Source organism: Oncorhynchus mykiss, chromosome 31, assembly GCF_013265735.2.
Source record: "Oncorhynchus mykiss isolate Arlee chromosome 31, USDA_OmykA_1.1, whole genome shotgun sequence".
Taxonomy (NCBI): Eukaryota; Metazoa; Chordata; class Actinopteri; order Salmoniformes; family Salmonidae; genus Oncorhynchus; species Oncorhynchus mykiss.
Genome location: NC_050571.1, coordinates 26,831,959 through 26,856,607, shown reverse-complemented (window position 1 = coordinate 26,856,607; position 24,649 = coordinate 26,831,959). Strand labels below are relative to the sequence as shown.

The window sequence follows — 24,649 nt, the reverse complement described above, 5'->3', positions numbered from 1 at the left end:
ACTGTACATTTCAAAGTTTTCACCTGTAAAATCGGCTGACTATTTGCGTGCGGTGAAAAAGATGCAGGCCTTGCTGTTCATGGTTCTGAAATGCACCGCGTACTTTAAATTGTAGGCCTATGGACATTGTAAAGTGTTGGTGTATGTTTAGTACAGACCCTAATCATGTTGGTCAGAACTCACCAAGGTCATAATTTGGTCATCTTGTGGTCACTAACTTTTTGGGCGGAGTTTACTGTGTTTGGTGTCCACTTCCACAGAAATGTTTGATTGTTTTATATATCCACACGGTATCGCTATCCTCTCACGCAGTGTAAATCCTCGCTCGCCGTGGGAGGCTCCGCCCCACACAGGAGCATTGGTCGTTGTTGGGGGAAAAAAAAAGGCTTTGTTCGGGTGAGCAGCAGAACATCGTGGCACTCGTCTGGTTCTGTTTTGGTTTACGCATTTATGCGGGTGATAGCCTCTGTTCTTCACATAATGTTTCGTTAACGGAATACCGACACAATGACTCACAAATGGGTTATGTTTCCTTCGCGGATGTACTATCTCCTCCCGTTATGTCATCTTTGGAGTATCGCTTCAGCACAGATCGTCTATTCCATATCGGAGGAATCTAACCAGGGCACTGTTGTTGGACATTTGGCGAAGGATTTGCATCTAGATGTGCAGCAACTTGAATATCGTGGGTTTAAGATATCCGGACCCAATCAGAGGTATTTTGATGTAAATAAAAAAAATGGAATTCTGTCCGTGAGAGAGAGAATAGACAGAGACGACCTCTGTGCTCGGAGCACGAAGTGTTCGTTAGAACTGGAAGCCATTGTGAATTTGCCGTTGAATCTATACAGATTTGAAGTGAATGTTTTGGATATAAATGACAACTCACCCTCGTTTAGGTCCTCTAAAACATATTTGAATGTATCTGAATCTGCATTTCCAGGGGAGAGATTTCCTTTGGAAAGCGCCTATGACATGGATGTAGGGGCTAACTCAGTAAACAGCTACAAGCTGAGCCCGAATGAACACTTCTCCCTGGATGTACAGAGCGGTGGAGAGCAGAGTGTGTCTGCTGAGTTAGTGCTGCAGAAAGCTTTAGACCGAGAGAAACAGCCCGTTATCCAGCTCACACTGACCGCTGTAGAAGGAGGAAAACCCCCTAGATCAGGGACATCGCTTATCATTGTAAATGTGAAAGACGTTAACGATAATATACCCGTTTTTAAAAAGCCACTTTATAAAGCTCGTATTCCTGAGAATACGCCTATAGGTGCATCCGTCATCACGGTTCAAGCGAGTGACGCAGATGAAGATCTGAATGGGGAAATTGTTTATATTTTCATTAACCAAAACAGTGACAATAACATTGCCGCATTTGCCATTAATGCAGCTACCGGTGAAATAACGGTTAAAAGCGAGTTGGATCACGAAAAAAACTATGCTGTTGAAATACGTGTCCAAGCTCAAGACAGGGGACACAATCCTAGAGCATCTCACTGTAAAGTCCTGGTTGAAATAACTGACGTGAATGACAATACACCAGAGATATTTATCACTTCTTTAGTTAACGTAGTGAAAGAGGATGCGTCAATAGGGACAACGGTTGGTCTGATAACTGCGAAAGACAATGACGCAGGCACAAATGGCGCTATACAGGTTAAAATACTAGGCTCTGTGCCATTCACGATAAACAACTCATACAATAATCATTATTCCTTAGTGGTTGATGGACCTCTTGACAGAGAGAGCGCTTCTCAGTACAATGTCACCATCACAGCTACGGATGAAGGGACCCCGCCTCTCTCCAGCACCAGCGTTATTACAGTACACGTTTCTGATGTAAATGACAACGCTCCTCACTTCTCAGAACCCGTGATTAATGTTTATGTGAAAGAGAACAGTCCGATAGGAGACGTCATTTACATGATGTCTGCTTTTGACCCAGATTCAGATGAAAATGCAAAGATGACGTATTCGTTATTAGATAAAAGTGTTTCAATATCATCATCTGTAAATATAAACTCTGATACTGGAGATATAATCAGTCTGCAGTCTTTTAACTATGAGGAGATAAAAACTTTCCAGTTTAAAGTTCAGGCCACAGACTCTGGTGTTCCTCCACTCAGCAGCAACGTGACTGTGGACGTTTTTATCCTGGATGAGAATGACAACAGTCCTGGGATTCTCGCGCCCTATTCTGAGCACGGCTCAGTTACCACTGAGAACGTTCCCTATTCTGCTGAAGCGGGCTACTTTGTGGCCAAGATCAGGGCTGTAGACGCCGACTCTGGCTACAATGCGCTGCTTTCTTATCACATCTCTGAGCCCAAGGGAACCAACCTCTTCCGAATCGGAACCAGCACCGGGGAACTAAGGACTAAGAGGAGAATGAGTGACAATGACCTGAAAACTCACCCGTTGGTCGTGTTGGTTTCTGATAACGGAGAACCCTCCCTGTCAGCGACTGTGTCTATTGATGTAGTGGTGATTGAAAGTACAGGTGAAATCCAGACTCAATTCAGAAATGTGCCGAGAAAGGAGGAGAACTTCTCTGATTTAAACCTGTATTTGTTGATCGCCATTGCCTCGGTGTCAGTGATATTTTTACTGAGCCTCATCAGTTTAATAGCTGTAAAATGCCACAGGACAGAGGACAGTTTCAGAAGGTACAGCGCCCCAATGATCACCACACACCCTGACGGAAGCTGGTCTTACTCTAAGTCTACTCAGCAGTATGACGTGTGTTTCAGCTCAGACACACTGAAGAGTGACGTAGTGGTTTTCCCCGCTCCGTATCCACCTGCAGATGCAGAACTGATCAGTATTAATGGAAATGACACGTTTAACAGAACACAAACGCTTCCTAATAATGATAAGGTAAGATCTATATACATAAACGGGCCTATTTTCTATTAAATTGAAACTGTATTGCTCATTTTAACGTGATGCAGTCAAGATTATGGTTTTAGAAATGCCTCTTTTCCGGAAATCAGCCCACCCCTCGAGAGTTGTCACATTGGCTTTGTTTTGCACTGTCCGTATGGCCTCCTAGGTAAATAGATCCAGTGTTGCTTTCCAAGGTGCTGAAGGCGCGCTAACCTTTCAGAACTCAATATTCGCGCTCAGTGTTTATTCCTCTGTGAGGTATGAATGGCTCTTCATGGCGCTAGTGGAAACTAGTTGCAAGCTACTTTTGTATTGATTCTATTTCAATGAATATATAGTTTTACCACGGATAGAGTTGTAGACTGATTGGAAAGGGCAAATTATGAACTTTGTAATGAAAGCAGAATCAGAATGTCAGCTGTTTGTTTTCTTTGATGGATTATTGGTTGTCATCATTGTGAAGGAACCAATACTTTCACATGATGTAGGTTTATTGTTTTTTTGTAATTATATCATGTCAATGCCTATCCCCATGTACGGAATGCTACTCCTCAGTACCTTCTTCTGAGTCCATCACTCCCTCTCTGAACATTGAAAATATGCTCATCTGTCAGTCAGTAAGGCAATCCCTTGCATTCACAAGGTCGATTGATAGATCATGATTGCATGTTGTTGAATCTTTCACAAACACCACCCAGGTTAACTGATATAGCAATTGAAACAAACAGACCATCATTTTTATGGTGTAGTATGTGTTTCTGTGTGCGAGTGAGATGGCCTGGCACAGTCAGGGGTCTGTCTATCTCTCTGAGTCCCCAGGAGGTATGTGGATGACAGAAGAAGCCTGTCTCTCTGCCCTTATTTATGCTGTTCCCACGCCTTGCAAGATGTCTGCTGTAACAATCCTTACTTTCACTTTTGAGTGCATGAGTAATCACTCGCTTTCATTCTCTAACCTTTAAAAAAAAAAAATATATATATATATATATATATATATCTCCCTCTTTCTCTCCCCTTCTTCCTACATTTCCCTGACTCACTGTGCCTTTCTCTCAATCTCATGGTCTCTGTTTTTCTCTTAGGTTCCCAACTTTTAACATACATTTCTCTCTATCCCTCTGCCCTTCCCCTGTCTCTCTATCGCTCTCCCTTGAAAAGATGGCGCCGAAGAACATGGCTGACTTTTTACATTCTCCCAACCAGATGTGCTATTTTGTTAGGTTTTTTTGCGTTTTGTGTAACATATTTTTAAAGTTATTTTGTACATAATCTTGTTGCTACCGTCTCTTATGACCTAAAATAACTTCTGGACATCAAAACAGCGATTACTCACCGTGGACTGGAAAAAACGTTTTCCTTTAACGAGTCCGACGAAAAGGATGTACTGCATTCAGTGGAACAGGCCCAGATCCCCGTCATCTGCTTGAAGAAAAGACACAGGAAAAGGGGCCGCAGATCGGAATGCCTCCTGAGAATCCATAGGCGAGCGAATAAACTCCCAGTGCCTTTCGCTCTTCTTTCTAATGTGTAATCATTGGAAAATAAAATGGATGACCTACGATTAAAATTATCCTTCCAACAGGACATTAAAAACGGTAATATCTTAAGTTTCACTGAGACGTGGCTAAACGATGACACGTATAATATAGAGCTGGCGGAATTTTCAGTGCACCGGCAGAACAGAGAAGCTATGTCTTACGAGGTGTGGGTGTGTGTATATTTGTCAGTAACAGCTGGTGCGTGATGTCTAATATTAAAGAAGTCTCGAGGTATTGCTCGCCTGAGGTAGAGTACCGTATGATAAGCTGTAGACCACACTAACTACCAAGAGAGTTGGCATTTACAGTGGGGAGAACAAGTATTTGATACACAGCCGATTTTGCAGGTTTTCCTACTTACAAAGCATGTAGATGTCTGTAATTTTTATCATTCGCACACTTCAACACTGAGAGACGGAATCTAAAACAAAAATTCATAAAATCACAATGTATGATTTTTAAGTAATTCATTAGCATTGTATTGCATGACATTAGTATTTGATACATCAGAAAAGCAGAACTTAATATTTGGTACAGAAACCTTTGTTTGCAATTACAGTGATCATACGTTTCCTGTAGTTCTTGACCAGGTTTGCACACACTGCAGCAGGGATTTTGGCCCACTCCTCCATACAGACCTTCTCCAGATCCTTCAGGTTTCGGGGCTGTCGCTGGGCAATACGGACTTTCAGCTCCCTCCAAAGATTTTCTATTGGGTTCAGGTCTGGAGACTGGCTAGGCCACTCCAGGACCTTGAGATGCTTCTTACGGAGCCACTCCTTAGTTGCCCTGGCTGTGTGTTTCGAGTCGTTGTCATGCAGGAAGACCCAACCACGACCCATCTTCAATGCTCTTACTGAGGGAAGGAGGTTGTTTGCCAAGATCTCGCGATACATGGCCCCATCCATCCTCCCCTCAATACGGTGCAGTCGTCCTGTCCCCTTTGCAGAAAAGCATCCCCAAAGAATGATGTTTCCACCTCCATGCTTCATGGTTGGGATGGTGTTCTTGGGGTTGTACTCATCCTTCCTCTTCTTCCAAACACGGCGAGTGGAGTTTACACCAAAAAGCTCTATTTTTGTCTCATCAGACCACATGACCTTCTCCCATTCCTCCTCTGGATCATCCAGATGGTCATTGGCAAACTTCAGACGGGACTGGACATGCGCTGGCTTGAGCAGGGGGACTTTGCGTGCGCTGCAGGATTTTAATCCATGACGGCGTAGTGTGTTACTAATGGTTTTCTTTGAGACTGTGGTGCCAGCTCTCTTCAGGTCATTGACCACGTCCTGCCGTGTAGTTCTGGGCTGATCCCTCACCTTCCTCATGATCATTGATGCCCCACGAGGTGAGATCTTGCATGGAGCCCCAGACCGAGGGTGATTGACCATCATCTTGAACTTCTTCCATTTTCTAATAATTGCGCCAACAGTTGTTGCCTTCTCACCAAGCTGCTTGCCTATTGTCCTGTAACCCTTCCCAGCCCTGTGCAGGTCTACAATTGTATCCCCGATGTCCTTACACAGCTCTCTGGTCTTGGCCATTGTGGAGAGGATGGATTCTGTTTGATTGAGTGTGTGGACAGGTGTCTTTTATACAGGTAACGAATTCAAACAGGTGCAGTTAATACAGGTAATGAGTGGAGAACAGGAGGGCTTCTTAAAGAAAAACGAATATGAGAGCCAGAATTCTTACTGGTTGGTAGGTGATCAAATACTTATGACATGCAATAAAATGCAAATTAATTACTTAAAAATCATACAATGTGATTTTCTGGATTTTTGTTTTAGACTCCGTCTCTCACAGTTGTGTGATAACGCTCTCGGTAGCCGATGTGAACAAAACCTTTAAACAGGTCAACATTCACAAAGCGGCTGGGCCAGATAGATTACCAGGATGTGTACTAAAAGCATGCGCGGATCAACTGTCAAGTGTCCTTACTGACATTTCAATCTTTCCCTGACCATGTTTGTAATACTTACATGTTTCAAGCAGACAAACATAGTCCCTGTGCTCAAGGAAGCAAAAGTAACCTCCCTAAATGATTACTGCCTGTAGCACTCACGTGGCTCTCATGGCTCACATCAACAGCATCCTCCCGGACACCCTTGACCCACTCCAATTCGCATACCGTCCCAACAGATCCACAGATGACGCAATCTCAATCGCACTCCACACTGCCGTTTCCCACCTGGACAAAAGTTACACCTATGTGAGAATGCTGTTCATTGACTACAGCTCAGCGTTCAACACTATAGTGCCCACAAAGCTCACCTCTAACCTAAGAATTCTGGGACTAAACACCTCCCTCTGCAACTGGATCCTGGGCATCCTGATGGGCCGCCCCCTGGTGGTAAGAGTAGGCAACAACACGTCTGCCACGCTGATACTTAACATTGGGGCCCTCAGGGGTGTGCACTTAGTCCCTTCCTGCACTCCCTGTTCACCCACAACTGCCTGGGCAAACATGACTCAAACACCATCATTAAGTTTGCTGATGACACAACAGTGGTATGTTTGATTACCGACAACGATCAAACGACCTGGTAAGGAGGAGGTCAGAGAACTGGCAGTGTGGTGCCAGGACAATCACCTCTCCCTCAATGTGAGCAAGACAAAGGAGCTGATCGTGGACTACAGGAAAATGCGAGCTGAACAGGCCCCCATTAATACCGACGGGTCTGTAGTGGAGCGGGTTGAGAGTTTCAAGTTCCTTGGTGTCCACATCACCAACAAACTAGCATGGTCCAAACATACCAAGACAGTCGTGAAGAGGGCACAACAAAACATTTTACCCCTCAGGAGACTGAAAAGATTTGGCATGGATCCCCAGATCCTCAAAAGTTTCTACAGCTACACCATCGAGAGCATCCTGGCCGGTTGCGTCACCGCCTGGTATGGCAACTGCTCGGTATCTGACCGTGTAAGGAGCCAAACTTCCTGCCATCCAGGACCTATATAATAGGCAGTGTCAGAGGAAATCCCATACAATTGTCAGAGACTCCAGTCACCCAGTATAGACTGTTTTCTCTGCTATCGCACGGCAAGCGGTACCGGAGAGCCAAGTCTAGGACCAAAAGGCTCCTCAACAGCTTCTACCCCCAAGCCATAATACTGCTGAACAATTAATATAATGGCCACCAGACTTTTTACACTAACCCCCCCTCCCTTTTGTACACCGCTGCTTCTCCTTGTTCATTATCTATGCGTAGTCACGCCACCCCTACCTACATGTACAAATTACCTCAAATAACCTGTATCCTCGCACACTGACTCGGTACCGGTACCCCAAGTATATAGTCTCGTTATTGTTATTCTTGTTGTGTTACTTTTTATTAGAATGTTTTACTTTAGTCTATTTGTTAAATCTTTTCTTAACTCTTCTTGAACTGCACTGTTGGTTAAGGGCTTGCATTTCATGGTAAGGTCTACACTTGTTGTATTCGGCGCATGTGACAAACGAAGGTTGATTTGATTTGTATTTCGGTCTATGTCACCTTGTCTCATTCCTATTTTTAATTTCCTCCTTTCTCACTGTTTCTCTATCTTTCCTGTCTCCTTTCTGTCAGTCCATCTGTGTCCATCTCTCTTTGTTTCTCTGTCTATCTTTCTGTCAGTCCATCTGTGTCCATCTCTCTTTCTTTCTCTGTCTATCTTTCTGTCAGTCCATCTCTGTGTCCATCTCTCTTTCTTTCTCTGTCTATCTTTCTTTCAGTCCATCTCTGTCTATCTTTCTTTACGTATCATGTTGCTTTCCATCAGTCTCACAGTATTTCCCTCAATTTCAATGTACAGTATATCTATCTCTCCCCACCCCCTCCTTCCCTCTCCCCTCCCGCTTTCAGTCCATCAGCCTTGTATTCTCAGTGTGTGTGTGAATGTGTTTGTATCTGTGTGTGTGTGTGTATCTGTATCTGTGGGAGTGTGTGTGTATCTGGATGTGTGGGAGTGTGTGTGTATCTGGATGTGTGGGAGTGTGTGTGTGTATTGTGGGAGTGTGTGTGTATTTGTGTGAGTTTATCTTTATCTGTGGTAGTATGTGTGTGTATTGTGGGAGTGTGTGTGTGTATTGTGGGAGTGTGTATGTGTGTATTGTGGGAGTGTGTATGTATCTGTATCTGTGGGAGTGTGTGTGTGTATTGTGGGAGTGTGTGTGTATCTGTGGGAGTGTGTGTGTGTATTGTGGGAGTGTGTGTGTGTGTGTGTATCTGTATCTGTGGGAGTGTGTGTGTGTATTGTGGGAGTGTGTGTGTATCTGTATCTGTGGAAGTGTGTGTGTGCATTGTGGGAGTGTGTGTGTATCTGTATCTTTGGAAGTGTGTGTGTGTATTGTGGGAGTGTGTGTGTATCTGTATCTGTGGAAGTGTGTGTGTGTGTGTATTGTGGGAGTGTGTGTGTATCTGTATCTGTGGGAGTGTGTGTGTGTATTGTGGGAGTGTGTGTCTGTATCTGTGGAAGTGGGTGTGTGTATTGTGGGAGTGTGTGCGTGTATTGTGGGAGTGTGTGTGTGTTTGTGTATCTGTGGAAGTGTGTGTGTGTATTGTGGGAGTGTGTGTGTGTATTGTGGGAGTGTGTGTATCTGTATCTGTGGGACTGTGTGTGTATCTGTGGGGCTGTGTGTGTATCTGTGGAAGTGTGTGTGTATCTGTGGGAGTGTGTGTGTGTGTATCTGTGGAAGTGTGTGTGTATCTGTGGGAGTGTGTGTGTATCTGTGTGTGTGTGTGTGTATCTGTGGAAGTGTGTGTGTGTATCTGTGGGAGTGTGTGTGTATCTGTGGGGCTGTGTGTGTATCTGTGGAAGTGTGTGTGTATCTGTGGGAGTGTGTGTGTGTGTGTATCTGTGGAAGTGTGTGTGTATCTGTGGGAGTGTGTGTGTATCTGTGTGTGTGTGTGTGTGTGTGTATCTGTGTGTGTGTGTGTGTGTGTGTATCTGTGGAAGTGTGTGTGTGTATCTATGGAAGTGTGTGTGTGTATTGTTGGAGTGTGTGTGTATCTGTGGGAGTGTGTGTGTATCTGTGGGAGTGTGTGTATATCTGTGGAAGTGTGTGTGTATCTGTGGGAGTGTGTGTGTATCTGTGTGTGTGTGTGTGTGTGTGTGTATCTGTGGAAGTGTGTGTGTGTATCTATGGAAGTGTGTGTGTGTATTGTTGGAGTGTGTGTGTATCTGTGGGAGTGTGTGTGTATCTGTGGGAGTGTGTGTATATCTGTGGAAGTGTGTGTGTATCTGTGGAAGTGTGTGTGTATCTGTGGGAGTGTGTGTGTGTGTGTATCTGTGGAAGTGTGTGTGTATCTGTGGGAGTGTGTGTGTATCTGTGTGTGTGTGTGTGTGTGTGTGTATCTGTGGAAGTGTGTGTGTGTATCTATGGAAGTGTGTGTGTGTATTGTTGGAGTGTGTGTGTATCTGTGGGAGTGTGTGTGTATCTGTGGGAGTGTGTGTATATCTGTGGAAGTGTGTGTGTATCTGTGGAAGTGTGTGTGTATTGTGGGAGTGTGTGTATCTGTATCTGTGGGAGTGTGTGTGCGTGTATCTGTGGGATTGTGTGTGTATTGTGGGAGTGTGTGTGTATTGTGGGAGTGTGTGTGTATTGTGGGAGTGTGTGGGCAGCAGCTGAGAGGAGGAATCTCTGTCTATCTTTCTGTCAGTCCATCTCTGTGTCCATCTCTCTTTCTTTCTCTGTCTATCTTTCTTTCAGTCCATCTCTGTCTATCTTTCTTTACGTATCATGTTGCTTTCCATCAGTCTCACAGTATTTCCCTCAATTTCAATGTACAGTATATCTATCTCTCCCCACCCCCTCCTTCCCTCTCCCCTCCCGCTTTCAGTCCATCAGCCTTGTATTCTCAGTGTGTGTGTGAATGTGTTTGTATCTGTGTGTGTGTGTGTATCTGTATCTGTGGGAGTGTGTGTGTATCTGGATGTGTGGGAGTGTGTGTGTATCTGGATGTGTGGGAGTGTGTGTGTGTATTGTGGGAGTGTGTGTGTATTTGTGTGAGTTTATCTTTATCTGTGGTAGTATGTGTGTGTATTGTGGGAGTGTGTGTGTGTATTGTGGGAGTGTGTATGTGTGTATTGTGGGAGTGTGTATGTATCTGTATCTGTGGGAGTGTGTGTGTGTATTGTGGGAGTGTGTGTGTATCTGTGGGAGTGTGTGTGTGTATTGTGGGAGTGTGTGTGTGTGTGTGTATCTGTATCTGTGGGAGTGTGTGTGTGTATTGTGGGAGTGTGTGTGTATCTGTATCTGTGGAAGTGTGTGTGTGCATTGTGGGAGTGTGTGTGTATCTGTATCTTTGGAAGTGTGTGTGTGTATTGTGGGAGTGTGTGTGTATCTGTATCTGTGGAAGTGTGTGTGTGTATTGTGGGAGTGTGTGTGTATCTGTATCTGTGGGAGTGTGTGTGTGTATTGTGGGAGTGTGTGTCTGTATCTGTGGAAGTGGGTGTGTGTATTGTGGGAGTGTGTGCGTGTATTGTGGGAGTGTGTGTGTGTTTGTGTATCTGTGGAAGTGTGTGTGTGTATTGTGGGAGTGTGTGTGTGTATTGTGGGAGTGTGTGTATCTGTATCTGTGGGACTGTGTGTGTATCTGTGGGGCTGTGTGTGTATCTGTGGAAGTGTGTGTGTATCTGTGGGAGTGTGTGTGTGTGTATCTGTGGAAGTGTGTGTGTATCTGTGGGAGTGTGTGTGTATCTGTGTGTGTGTGTGTGTATCTGTGGAAGTGTGTGTGTGTATCTGTGGGAGTGTGTGTGTATCTGTGGGGCTGTGTGTGTATCTGTGGAAGTGTGTGTGTATCTGTGGGAGTGTGTGTGTGTGTGTATCTGTGGAAGTGTGTGTGTATCTGTGGGAGTGTGTGTGTATCTGTGTGTGTGTGTGTGTGTGTGTGTATCTGTGTGTGTGTGTGTGTGTGTGTGTATCTGTGGAAGTGTGTGTGTGTATCTATGGAAGTGTGTGTGTGTATTGTTGGAGTGTGTGTGTATCTGTGGGAGTGTGTGTGTATCTGTGGGAGTGTGTGTATATCTGTGGAAGTGTGTGTGTATCTGTGGGAGTGTGTGTGTATCTGTGTGTGTGTGTGTGTGTGTATCTGTGGAAGTGTGTGTGTGTATCTATGGAAGTGTGTGTGTGTATTGTTGGAGTGTGTGTGTATCTGTGGGAGTGTGTGTGTATCTGTGGGAGTGTGTGTATATCTGTGGAAGTGTGTGTGTATCTGTGGAAGTGTGTGTGTATCTGTGGGAGTGTGTGTGTGTGTGTATCTGTGGAAGTGTGTGTGTATCTGTGGGAGTGTGTGTGTATCTGTGTGTGTGTGTGTGTGTGTGTGTATCTGTGGAAGTGTGTGTGTGTATCTATGGAAGTGTGTGTGTGTATTGTTGGAGTGTGTGTGTATCTGTGGGAGTGTGTGTGTATCTGTGGGAGTGTGTGTATATCTGTGGAAGTGTGTGTGTATCTGTGGAAGTGTGTGTGTATTGTGGGAGTGTGTGTATCTGTATCTGTGGGAGTGTGTGTGCGTGTATCTGTGGGATTGTGTGTGTATTGTGGGAGTGTGTGTGTATTGTGGGAGTGTGTGTGTATTGTGGGAGTGTGTGGGCAGCAGCTGAGAGGAGGAATGGTGAAATATCATCCCTCTCCCCAGACGTGTACTATCTGCCTCAGCACCCTGTAAACAGGATTCTCCCCATTTTCATTAACATACACTAAGTATGTCAGGGCGGCTTGATCCGCTCAGCATGTAAGCTGCTCAGACCCTTTTATTTGACCACAAACTGTGTATATCAACTGCAAACGCTATCTACTTGTGTGGATTTAGCTTTCTTTTTGCCATTTAAAGTGGTGCTTGTTTGTAACCAGTGGCATTCAAGTGGTTTTGTTAATATTGTGTGCTCTTAGGCACTGCCTCACATTAAGCGCTATGATGTATCCTGTTTGTTAATACATTATTTCATACTATTTGATAATGCACTGACCTCATTTTAGTGAGTGGTGGGTCAGTATAAACAACTAAGTAAAATACAAGCTCAGAGCCACAGTATGATATTTTGGTTGGCTCATATTTTAGTCTTCTCCATGTGCTTTGGGGCTCTCTATGATCACACAGGGGTTCTGAATGTTGCAGTGCTGTGCATGTGGAAGTGGGTCAGGGTGTGTTAGGAAGATCACTAGGTGTCTGAGAGTAATAAATAACAGATTCTCTATATTGCCATGCTATCTCTCTCTCTGATACGTTTGGGCCCAGTATGGCTCCAGCATGGCTCTAGTATGGCTTCAGCATGGCTCCAGTATGGCTCCAGCATGGCTCCAGTATGGCTCCAGCATGGCTCCAGCATGGCTCCATCATGACTCCAGCATGACTCCAGCATGGCTCCAGTATGGCTCCAGCATGGCTCCAGCATGACTCCAGTATGGCTCCAGTATGGCTCCAGCATGGCTCCAGCATGGCTCTAGTATGGCTCCAGCATGGCTCCAGCATGGCTCCAGTATGGCTCCAGCATGGCTCCAGCATGGCTCTAGTATGGCTCCATCATGGCTCCAGCATGGCTCCAGTATGGCTCCATAATGGCTCCAGCATGGCTCCATCATGACTCCAGCATGACTCCAGCATGGCTCCAGCATGACTCCAGTATGGCTCCAGCATGGCTCCATCATGGCTCCAGCATGGCTCTAGTATGGCTCCAGCATGGCTCCAGTATGGCTCCAGCATGGCTCCAGCATGGCTCCAGCATGGTTCCAGTAATAATGCCTGGAGCTGTCTCTTTGCTTTTGAGTGGTTCAGTATGCTCTCTGTATACTGCTGCTCACTGTGTGTGTGTGAGAGAGGGAGAGTGATGAGGGAGGGAGAGAGAGACAGAACAGGAGGGGGAGGCGCTGGTAATTTTCCGTTCTGTGCTGCAGCAGCAGGGATCTCTCGGAGCCCTGGCGTCTCAGAGAGGTACACCCTGGGCTGGGCGGGGCTGACAGCACCGGCAGGAATCCAGCTGTCAATCACAGCTAAACAGGGGAGGCGGGATAAAGGGCTAGGGGAATGTGGTCGAGGGGCTTATTCATATCCCTCAGATCACCACTACTTCTGTGTGTGGGTGGGTGTGTGTTTGTCAGTGTGTTCTCTGAGTATGTGTGAGTGTGTGTGTTCTGCTTCATAGCAATATATATTATTTGTATTTCATAGTATTGCAGCATATGTGGTGTGTTTCTTCTTTTGTAATAGCAGCAGTGTATGTAGTCATGTATTTAGCTGTGTGTCAGTTCTTTATTAATATGTGTATTGCAGATACTGTGTGTTAATGTGTGTTGGCTTAAAGCCTCTTCCTCTGCTCTGCTGGCCCCAGTGTTGCAAAAAGCATTACATTATTGATTATCTAAGGACATTATCCTGGATGAGGTAGCCAGCTAAGTGCTTCACATCTGAACTGGATGGTATTTCTACACAGCAGGGCCCTAATTCACCTACTGTAAGTCATTTAGGTTCAGTAACCATCCAGATGGGATCAACTATTGTGACCCAAAAACATGACTTAGAATTGTTCTCCTCACCCCACCCTTACCCCCAGAGATCTGGCTCAGGTGTTGATTGCATCGTGTTCAATGTGATTGGGCTAATGATAATTGGGCCCCTCCAGACAGTCGACTCCTTGTCCTGGTTCTGTTTCATGGACGTGTGTTAAAACGTCACTTCCTGTTTTCCTCCCTCCTGGGTGTGGGTTTTGGCAAGGGGATGGGAGCTCAGCTGAGGTTGCCATGGAGGTTGCCATGGAGATGATCCTCATTACTGATAGTGCACCAGTCTGTTTCTCAGAGAGAGAGAGAGAGAGCTGCAAATGTGCATCCACCCCCACTAAGCCATGCTCTCACTTATCACATTCAAAGATGGACAAAGAGAGAGTGGAAAGAAAGAACATCATAGTGAGAGAATAGAGAGAGGAAAGGGGATTGATAGAGAGAGGGAGGGAGAGGAAGACAGCAATAAGGGTACAGGTTTGACCAGGGAGTGTGAGATCATGTAAAATATCATGTAAAAGAGGGTCAAGGAGAGGCAGTCAGGATGAGGAGGAAGAAAACAATTAAATATGTGTTTCCCAGTTAAGCGGATATACTAAGGGTTGAGAATTGGTCACAGATAAAATGACTGAACACACACTCATTCCCAAGGTAGTCTACTAAACAATGTATTTGATCTGTATTTGATCAATGTATTTGATTTTGATCTAAAGGGAAATACAGTACACTGACAGTCTGTCTGTGAATGCTACATAAAGCCAGTCAGCCTGTCCTTTGACTGGTACTGAGTGGGTTTCAGTAGTATGATGCGTCACTGGCCCACTCAAATCACACACACACACGCACGCACACACACACACGCACGCACACACACACGCACGCACGCACGCACACACGCACACGCACACACACACACGCACGCACACACGCACACGCGTACGCACACACGCACACACACACACACACGCACGCACGCACACACGCACACGCGCACGCACACACGCACACACGCACACGCACGCACACACACACACACACGCGCGCGCACGCACACACGCACACGCACGCACACACGCACACACACACACACACACACACACGCACGCACGCACGCACACACGCACACGCGCACGCACACACGCACACACACACACACGCGCGCACGCACACACGCACACGCACACGCACACCTCTTATGGCGTAAGGCTGTTGTGCAGTCATTAGATTAGCTTTGTCATGCTCAGAACCACAGGGTTCTTCCACATCCATCCCCATCCACCCAGCATGGACACAAAGCCAGGGTTCTGAGTGGAGTGATAGAGGGGATCGGTGGCTGCCTGCTGTCTCAGATAGCTTTGTTTACCACAACATGAATCTGTTTGATTTATTTTCAGGCAGAACAGGGACAGACCAAGTGCTGTTTAACCCTTCCAGGACTCCAGGGGAGAGATTTACATGGCTTTTAGTTCTGTCATGCCCTTTACACTGAAAGGGAGGATACACTGGGGATGTCATAGCCAAGCGCATCCAGAACAGTCTCTCCATCCAACCCTTTACACTGAAAGGGAGGATACACTGGGGAAGCCATAGCCAAGCAAATCCAGAACAGTCTCTCCATCCAACCCTTTACACTGAAAGGGAGGATACACTGGGGAAGCCATAGCCAAGCAAATCCAGAACAGTCTCTCCACCTCATTCTTTATACATGGGAAAGGAATCATCATCTCTATTGAAACTACAATTTGATATCTGAGATGAAGAGGTTCTAAAGCATGTTATTAATGAGTTAAATACACAGGGGTAAACCCGCACAACACTTTCGAGTAGGGCCTTAGATTCCTGAGTCTTTAGATGGAGATTCTTGTTAGAAGTATATGTAGTCTTTAATAATAAATGGTTTTAAAAAGTTAAAATGCTGATGCTGCTAGAGTAGTAGAATGTTATTAATCAGATATGATGCAATGCAGTTAATAGTTTTGCCGCATAGTTGTCTTTGATCTCATCTCAGTGCACCGGGAGGTGTTGAAGATATATGTTTCTGCTCTGGATGTATTAATAGGAGATACAGTGCCTTCAGAAAGTATTCATACCCCTTGACTTATTCCACATTTTTCTTGTGTTCCATCCTGAATTCAAAAAGGATTAAATAGATTTTATTTCTCACCCATCTACACACAATACCCCATAACGCCAAAGTGTTTAGAAATTTTTGCAAATTTATTGAAAATGAAATACAGAAGTTTACATACATTTACCAGTCAAAAGGTTTGGACACACCTACTCATTCCAGGGGTTTTCTTTATTTTTACTATTTTCTACATTGTTGAATAATAGTGAAGTCATCAAATCTATGAAATAACACATATGGAATCATGTAGAAAATAAATCAAATCAAATATATATTTATATTTGACTTTCCTCAAAGTACCCACCCTGTGCTTTGATGACAACTTTGCAAACTCTTGGCATTCTCTCAACCAGCTCCATGAGGTAGTCACCTGGAATCAGAGGCGACAAGCCCCAAATTGTTTGCAAAAAAATAAATATATATACACAGTGGGGAGAACAAGTATTTGATACACTGCCGATTTTGCAGGTTTTCCTACTTACAAAGCATGTAGAGGTCTGTAATTTTTATCATAGGGGGACTTCAACTGTGACAGACGGAATCTAAAACAAAAATACAGGAAATCACATTGTATGATTTTTAAGTAATTAATTTGCATTTTATTGCATGCCATAAGTATTTGATCACCTACCAACCAGTAAGAATTCCGACTCTCACGTTCATTTTGCTTTAAGAAGCCCTCCTGTTCTCCACTCATTACCTGTATTAACTGCACCTGTTTGAACTCGTTACCTGTATAAAAGACACCTGTCCACACACTCAATCAAACAGACTCCAACCTCTCCACAATGGCAGAGACAGAGAGCTGTGTAAGGACATCGGGGATAAAATTGTAGACCTGCACAAGGCTGGGATGGGCTACAGGACAATAGGCAAGCAGCTTGGTGAGAAGGCAACAACTGTTGGCGCAATTATTAGAAAATGGAAGAAGTTCAAGATGACGGTCAATCACCCTCGGTCTGGGGATCCATGCAAGATCTCACCTTGTGGGGCATCAATGATCATGAGGAAGGTGAGGGATCAGCCCAGAACTACACGGCAGGACGTGGTCAATGACCTGAAGAGAGCTGGCACCACAGTCTCAAAGAAAACCATTAGTAACACACTACGCCGTCATGGATTAAAATCCTGCAGCGCACGCAAGGTCCCGCTGCTCAAGCCAGCGCATGTCCAGGCCCGTCTGAAGTTTGCCAATGACCATCTGGATGATCCAGAGGAGGAATGGGAGAAGGTCATGTGGTCTGATGAGACAAAAATAGAGCTTTTTGGTCTAATCTCCACTCGCCGTGTTTGGAAGAAGAAGAAGGATGAGTACAACCCAAAGAACACCATCCCAACCGTGAAGCATGGAGGTGGAAACATCATTCTTTGGGGATGCTTTTCTGCAAAGGGGACAGGACGACTGCACCGTATTGAGGGGAGGATGGATGGGGCCATGTATCGCGAGATCTTGGCAAACAACCTCCTTCCCTCAGTAAGAGCATTGAAGATGGTTCGTGGCTGGGTCTTCCAGCATGACAACGACTCGAAACACACAGCCAGGGCAACTAAGGAGTGGCTCCGTAAGAAGCATCTCAAGGTTCTGGAGTGGCCTAGCCAGTCTCCAGACCTGAACCCAATAGAAAATCTTTGGAGGGAGCTGAAAGTCCGTATTGCTCAGCGACAGCCCTGAAACCTGAAGGATCTGGAGAAGGTCTGTATGGAGGAGTGGGCTGGTTGAGAGAATGCCAAGAGTGTGCAAAGCTGTCATCAAGGAAAAGTGTGGCTATTTGAAGAATCTAAAACTTTTTTTGGTTACTATGTAATTCAATATGTGTTATTTCATAGTTTTGATGTCTTCACTACTTTTCTACCATTTAAAAATAAAGAAAATCCTTGAATGAGTAGGTGTTCTAATACTTTTGACCGGTATTGTATATTATTTTGTCATTAATTCTTGTCACATATCAGTTTGCAAACAATGTAAAGAAAACATACACTTCCGTTCAAATGTTTGGGGTCACTTAGAAATGTCCTTGTTTTTGAAAGAAAAGCACATTTTCTGTCCATTATAATAACGTTAAATTGATCATAAATACAGTGTAGATACTGTTAATGTTGTAAATGACTATTGTAGCTGGGAACGGCAGATTTTTTATGTAATATCTACATAGGCGTACAGACATCACTCGTGTTCCAATGGCACGTTGTGATAGCTAATCCAAGTTTATCATTTTAAAAGGCTAATTGATCATTAGAAAACCCTTTTGCAATTATGTTAGCACAGCTGAAAACAGTTGTTCTGCTTAAAGAAGCAATAAAACTGTCCTTCTTTAGACTAGTTGAGCATTTGTGGGTTCGATTACAGGCTCAAAATGGCCAGAAACAAAGAGCTTTCTTTTGAAACTCGTCAGTCTATTCTTGTTCTGAGAAATTAAGGCTATTCCATGCGAGAAATTGCCAAGAAACTGAAGATCTCGTACAATGCTATGTAACAGTCCCTTCACAGAACAGCGCAAACTGGCTCTAACCAGAATAGGAAGAGGAGTGCGAGGCCCCGGTGCACAACTGAGCAAGAGGACAAGTACATTAGAGTGTCTAGTTTGAGAAATAGACGCCTCGCAAGTCCTCATCTGGCAGCTTCATTAAATAGTACCCGCAAAACACCTGTCTCAATGTCAACAGTGAATAGGTGACTCCAGAATGCTGGCCTTCTAGGCAGAGTTGCAAAGAAAATGCCATATCTCAGACTGGCCAATAAAAATATAGATTAAGATGGGCGAAAGAACACAGACACTGGACAGAGGAACTCTGCCTAGATGGCCAGCATCTCGGAGTCGCCTCTTCATTGTTGACGTTGAGACTTGTGTTTTGTGGGTACTATTTAATGAAGCTGCCAGTTGAGGACTTGTGAGTCATCTGTTTCTCAATCGAAATTACAATTGGCCTCTTATCCACTTGTCGTCCCCTTATGCCATAGTTTGTACATCTCAATTGTCTTTAGAAACCCCATTTGTTTAAGCAAGTCAGCCATATTAGCTATGTTTTTTTAAAGGCAGTAAATGAGGCTGAATGAACTGTTTCGCTGCCAGACAAGGCTCCGCTGATAGCCGTGGTAAGATAGCAGTGGTAAGATGTTGGGACTGCTGTTGGGACAGCTTTATCTAGGCCCTAACAGTTTGTGGACTCCGTTCATCACTGCTATAGTGCAATTCATGTATTGTTTAGTGTTGTGTTGTGTAGTGGCTTTGCTCGCATACATCCCACTTTTGATTTTTTTTTTGCCCCACCAAGATTTACATGCTAAAATCGCCACTGTCTGGAATGCAATTCAATTAACAGTTGTGCCTTGTTAAAAGTACATTTGTGACCTGTTTCAGGAAACTAGGCATATGTCCCTGGTCACTACTTAACAAGAGAGACATTTTGAACGTTAACTTTTTTTTTTATCAAAATGCTTTTTTTTGTTGCAGGAATGCGTTCTCGAACTTGTGCACTTTCATGTACCTTAATAGCAAACTTGTATGCCATCTGTAAATACAAATACAAATACAATTGTTAAATTACGAGCCTAGCTGGTTTAGCCAGAGAACAAGCCAGCAACCTTCCCACTAGCTTTGATTGGCTGAGATAATGATTGGGCTGTATTTGCCGAGAGATGAGTTTGAATTGGTCTGCTGTATAGCACGGATCTGTCTATTTGAGCACATTTGTGGAATTTCTTTCCTTCTTCATGCGATTGAGCCAATCAATTTGTGTTGTGGTAGATGTTGGGGTATACAGAAGATAGCATTATTTGGTAAAAGACCAAGTCCATACTTTGCCAAGAACAGCTCAAATGTCCTGCTGAAAGGTGAATTTGTCTCACAGTGTCTGTTGTGAAGCAGACTGAACCAGGTTTTCCTTTAGGATTTTACCTGTGCTTAGCTCTTTTCCATTTATTTTCATCTTAAAAAACTCCCTAGTTCTTGCTGATAACAAGCATGCCCATAACGTGATGCAGCCACCACCATGTTTGAAAATATGAAGAGTGGTACTCAGTGATGTGTTTTATTGGATTTACCCCAAACAAAACACTTTGTATTCAGGACATTAAGTTAATTTCTTTGCCACATGTTTTGCTGTTTTGCTTTTGTGCCTTATTGCAAACAAGATGCATGTTTTGGAAAAATAGTATTCTGTACACACTTCCTTCTTTTCAATTTTTCATTTCGGTTAGTATTGTGGAGTAACTACAATATTGTTGATCCATCCTCAGTCTTCTCCTTTCCCAGCCATTAAACTCTGTAACTGTTTTAAGTCACCATTGATCACTTGGGGAAAGTCATGAGTGGTTTCCTTCCTCTCCAGCAATTGAGTTAGGAAGGACGTCTGTATATTTGTTGTGACTGGGTGTATTGATACACCATCCAAAGTGCAATTAATGTTAATCACTGTTATTGCACACAGAGTAAGTCCATGAAACTTATTATGTGACTTGTTAAGGAATTTTTTACAACCAGCTCTCACAGTCTCACATCAGAACTAGACGTTCATCCATGTTTCTCAAACGTCACATTTCGAAGTTGTCCCAAATGTCAAAATTCAGAGTGATTGGTTACTTATCTGTATCGTTCCAAGGTTAAGTATTGCGAGCATCCTAAAACACTGCAACAACAATACGAATTTGATTTAGTGACCCAGACATTCCTGGCCTACAACATCTGGAGCTCATACTTGTATTCATATTTCACAGTGATGATAACAAGTCTACTACCCAGTCTAATACTGAGCTTCAGAGACTCAACAGTGATAATGAATAATGAATTTGAGGATTATAGTGGCCTAAGTCTATTACTGGTGCACTGAGATGGTTCTTAGTTGTAGCACTCCTTCGTGTCGCTTTGGCTAGGCTATTAAAGCAATATTTTCTCCATTTATGATTCTGGATGTATATCTAGCACCATTACATGTAACAGTGACTGAACCTTAGTTAGAACTATCTTGCTAGACAGGTTCCCACAGTAGCATGGGATACCATCCGGTGAGTGGACCACTTAATCCATTCTTAGTCTATAAAGGAATGGATTGTAGGTTTGCATTGTTCGGTTTCTTTGAGAGAGAGAAGACATTTTGTCTCCGTTGGTCTCCAATGGTCTACCTCCAACTCTCCATCACCTTTTGAGAAAGTGGGTGTCTGTACTTTTTGGTGGTGTTTTAAATTTGGCTGGCACAGTCTTTGATTTTAGACACTGAGATGATGAGGTTAGGCATTAAAATGGTTAGTGTTAAGGTTTGGGATAGGCTTCAATATATATATACATATATAAACAGAGGCAGATGCTTACTCCTATCGCGCTCATCCACCATCCCTGTCCACAACGGCCTAGCAAAACCAAAGCCTACTTGAAGGTCACAGTGCTCACTGTTGCCCATAGTGGCTGGTTTCCACGTCATCTCCTAACGTTGAATACTGACATGACTGAATTTTTATTCCTGAACTTATTTTGGCTTTGCCATAACAAAGGGGCTTAATACTTACTGACTTGTGACATTTCAGATTTAAAAAATAAAATAATTTGTGGCATAAAATCAAAATGTAATCCATTTTAAATTCAGGCTGTAACACAACACAATGTGGAATAAAATGTGGATGAAGTCAAGGGGCATGAATACTTTCTGAAGGACTGTAGGGTGTCTGGTGGTTAGGTCTGATTTTGTGCTTAAGGATTGATCATTTTTACCTCAGAGTGTTGTAATCAATCTGCTAAATCTGGCTTGTGTGATTTTCTAATTTTGTGGTAGAGACATACTCTCTTGCAGAGTGAGGGTGTTGTCCTTGGAAACAGATTCTCTCATCAGCATATTTTGTTTCCATCTCTCTCCTCTGGAGGGGGCCTGAATCTGCCCTTCACAGTCACACTGTCAGACACTGAAGGAGAGGAAAGGAGGCGATCTGCGGCTTGGGACACACACACACACACACACACACACACACACAGGCACACAAGCACACTCAGCAGCTTGCAATCGGGTTTCAGTAGTGACATAGCTTAGCGATGGCAGTCAGAGTAGATGGAGTTCACTGTCTCTGCAGTACCCCCTTACACCAATAGAGGTCCCAGTACTACTGTCTCCCTCTCTCTCTCATCCTGTCCTGGCTGCAAGCTGCAGTGCTCTTGGCACTGAGACAGAACCCCACCACACCTTTGATTTTCTCTCGCTCTCTGTGGCCCAGATTCTAATACATTTAGTTCCTGAAAAACATCTATCTCCCACCTGTTCCTCAAAACATGGAATATATTGTACCTATCAAGTAATCCCCTAGTCGATTGACGCACCGGTGAGTCAATCTCAGTTACATAACATTAAAAATCCCCATCAAAATCCTTCAGTTTAAGATGTTTATGTTTATTTTGCAAGGGATGAGTCTCAATCCTCCACATCCGCCCGTCGCACTTCCGCATCTGAGGGGAAAGGTGACAGGGACATCCCCAAAATCGGTATTTTCACGTAAACGTCTGTAGCATCGAACAGATTGACCTACAAACAAGTGTCAGGAGACTCGTCTGAAGTTGGAGTCTTATGACTTGAGGTTAGAAACTGCTAAGAAGCCTTTTGGACCTAGACTTGGCGCTCCGGTACCGCTTGCCGTGCGGTAGCTGAGAGAACAGTCTATGACTAGGGTGTCTTTGACCATTTTTATGGCCTTCATCTGACGGACTCCTAGACTTAGGACAGACACTTCAAAACCTTGTTTGTTATGATTTATGTTTTGACTAAATGTTTGCCATATGAATGTGTTATTCAATTAGTTTCTATGCGCTGTAGTAGTACAGGCCAAAATCAATATTTTAAAATGTTATAATGGAATCATCTCCATCATTGAGGACATTTTTTTTATGGAACTCTTTTTCTCAATGTGTGATTTGGCCGGACGCTTATGCACTGAAAAACAAGCATTTGATTTAATTCTCCGTGATGGTGTGGATATTCTGAAAACAAAATGTTGATATAAAATTGTGATTTTGAAGCTAGATTATCAGCACTTCTATTATATGTATTTCATGGTTGTCAGCCTCTCCTGCTATAACCTAACTCATTTTCTCTGAGGAAATGGATGTTTTGTCATTTTCGGTCTGTCGATGCAGATTCTTTATCACTCTGGCCTTTCCCCCTTGCAACACAGACACTGTGACTACTGTCTTCCTACACAACAGCATGCAGGCATTTCCATGTGTAAAATAATGAAAGATCGAAAGAGAGAAATATATTTAATCTATTTTCTAAAAGCAAAATATGGCATCAAGAGTCATGTAAAAGTCATGTGTCTCACTGGGTGCCCTAAACACCAAGTATTAACTTTGCAGTTTTAAAAAATCACGGTGTAATAACCATGTTGTCTGTGTGTCTGCATGATGAACAGTAGGCGACTCAGAGCTCGGACTCCGTCTGGTGAGGCGGGACATGTATGAGGTCATCACTCCTTGCCCTAAGCACACCAGACGAGACAGCAGCTGACAATAACAAAGAAAGACTCTCAGAGAGAGAAAAAGAGAGGCTCCAGCCCAGACACTCATTCAGACTCTTCCCCAAGCCCAGTCAGTCCCGGTCCCAGTCGTTTGTGGGAAATCTGACTCACAAACGGCGGTCTTCCACATGAGATAACAGACGCTTAGAGAGTGAAATGATGGCTTTTAAACGGGGACGATTACTGTGTATTAATAGAGAGCGTTTTATTAATATGTCCGCCATCTTGCATAATGGATGGTGAGAAGGTAATTAATATTCCACTTTTCAAAAATGCTCCTCTATTTCCAAAAAGAGATGATAGGGCGCGTACTCAGAGTTCTCCCTTTATCTACTGTCGAGCTCGCCTGTTAGTCGCTCTCCCTTCTCTATCCTCCTGCTCCCCTGTTCCTTGTCTCTCCCTCCCCCTCTCTCTTCCTGCTCCCTTTCTCTCTCCGGGGTGTTTTTTAATAGAAGACGGGACAGTGTAGTGCAGAGGCAGCCGCGGAGACATTAGCTCCTGTGTTTCCACTTCAGACGTTCCGGTGCCCCTCGGCCACAGCTCTCCCAGCTGGAGCAGCGGATGTCACAGAGAGATGGGGTAGAAGAGGGAGGGGTTGGAAGGGGGAAGAAGAGGTGAGACAGGAGAGAGGGGGGATAGACGCTCTGAGGAGGGGAGTGTGAGGCAGTTGGGAGGGGAGAGAGAGGGGGTGGTGAGAGTGAGGGGAGAATGGAATGTTTACTGTTTCTGTGAGTGTAATGTTTACTGTTCATTTTTATTGTTTATTTCACTTTTGTATATTATCTACTTCACTTGCTTTGACAATGTTAACATATCTTTCCCATGCCAATAAAGCATCTTGAATTGAATTGAGTGGGGAAGGGTAAGAGTTGGTGACAAGAGAAAATGGGATAGAGAGAGAGAGACAGAGAGAGGGATACATTTAAGAGCATTAGGACGTGTTTGTTCTGGCGATACATATGTATGTTAGTCTTCCGGAGAAGGAATTGAGATAACTTAATCTCCAGCCCCTTGAGTGAAAATAAAACAACCCACAGCTCTGTTGCGCGCAATTAACGGCGGGACAGATGGGCGGGACTCTAATAGGTACAGGGAAAGAGAGATCAGTTACCTGCCCGTGTACAGCTCAA

At 44.1% G+C, this 24,649-nt stretch overlaps 1 protein-coding gene across 12 annotated transcripts in view; it reads left to right on the top strand.

The window, feature by feature from the left end:
* Nucleotides 1-24,649, top strand: part of LOC110504859 (protocadherin alpha-C2) — a 187,298-nt gene that overhangs the window by 118,825 nt on the left and 43,824 nt on the right. Inside the window, exon 1 of one of the 12 annotated variants that reach the window (XM_036969651.1) lies at nt 402-2,877. The exons of the other annotated variants lie outside the window; for them this stretch is intronic. Coding sequence (XP_036825546.1) covers nt 508-2,877 — 2,370 coding nt within the window. The 5' untranslated portion in view covers nt 402-507. Of the gene's footprint in view, nt 1-401; nt 2,878-24,649 lie in introns of those variants that run through there. 12 annotated transcript variants of the gene reach the window in all.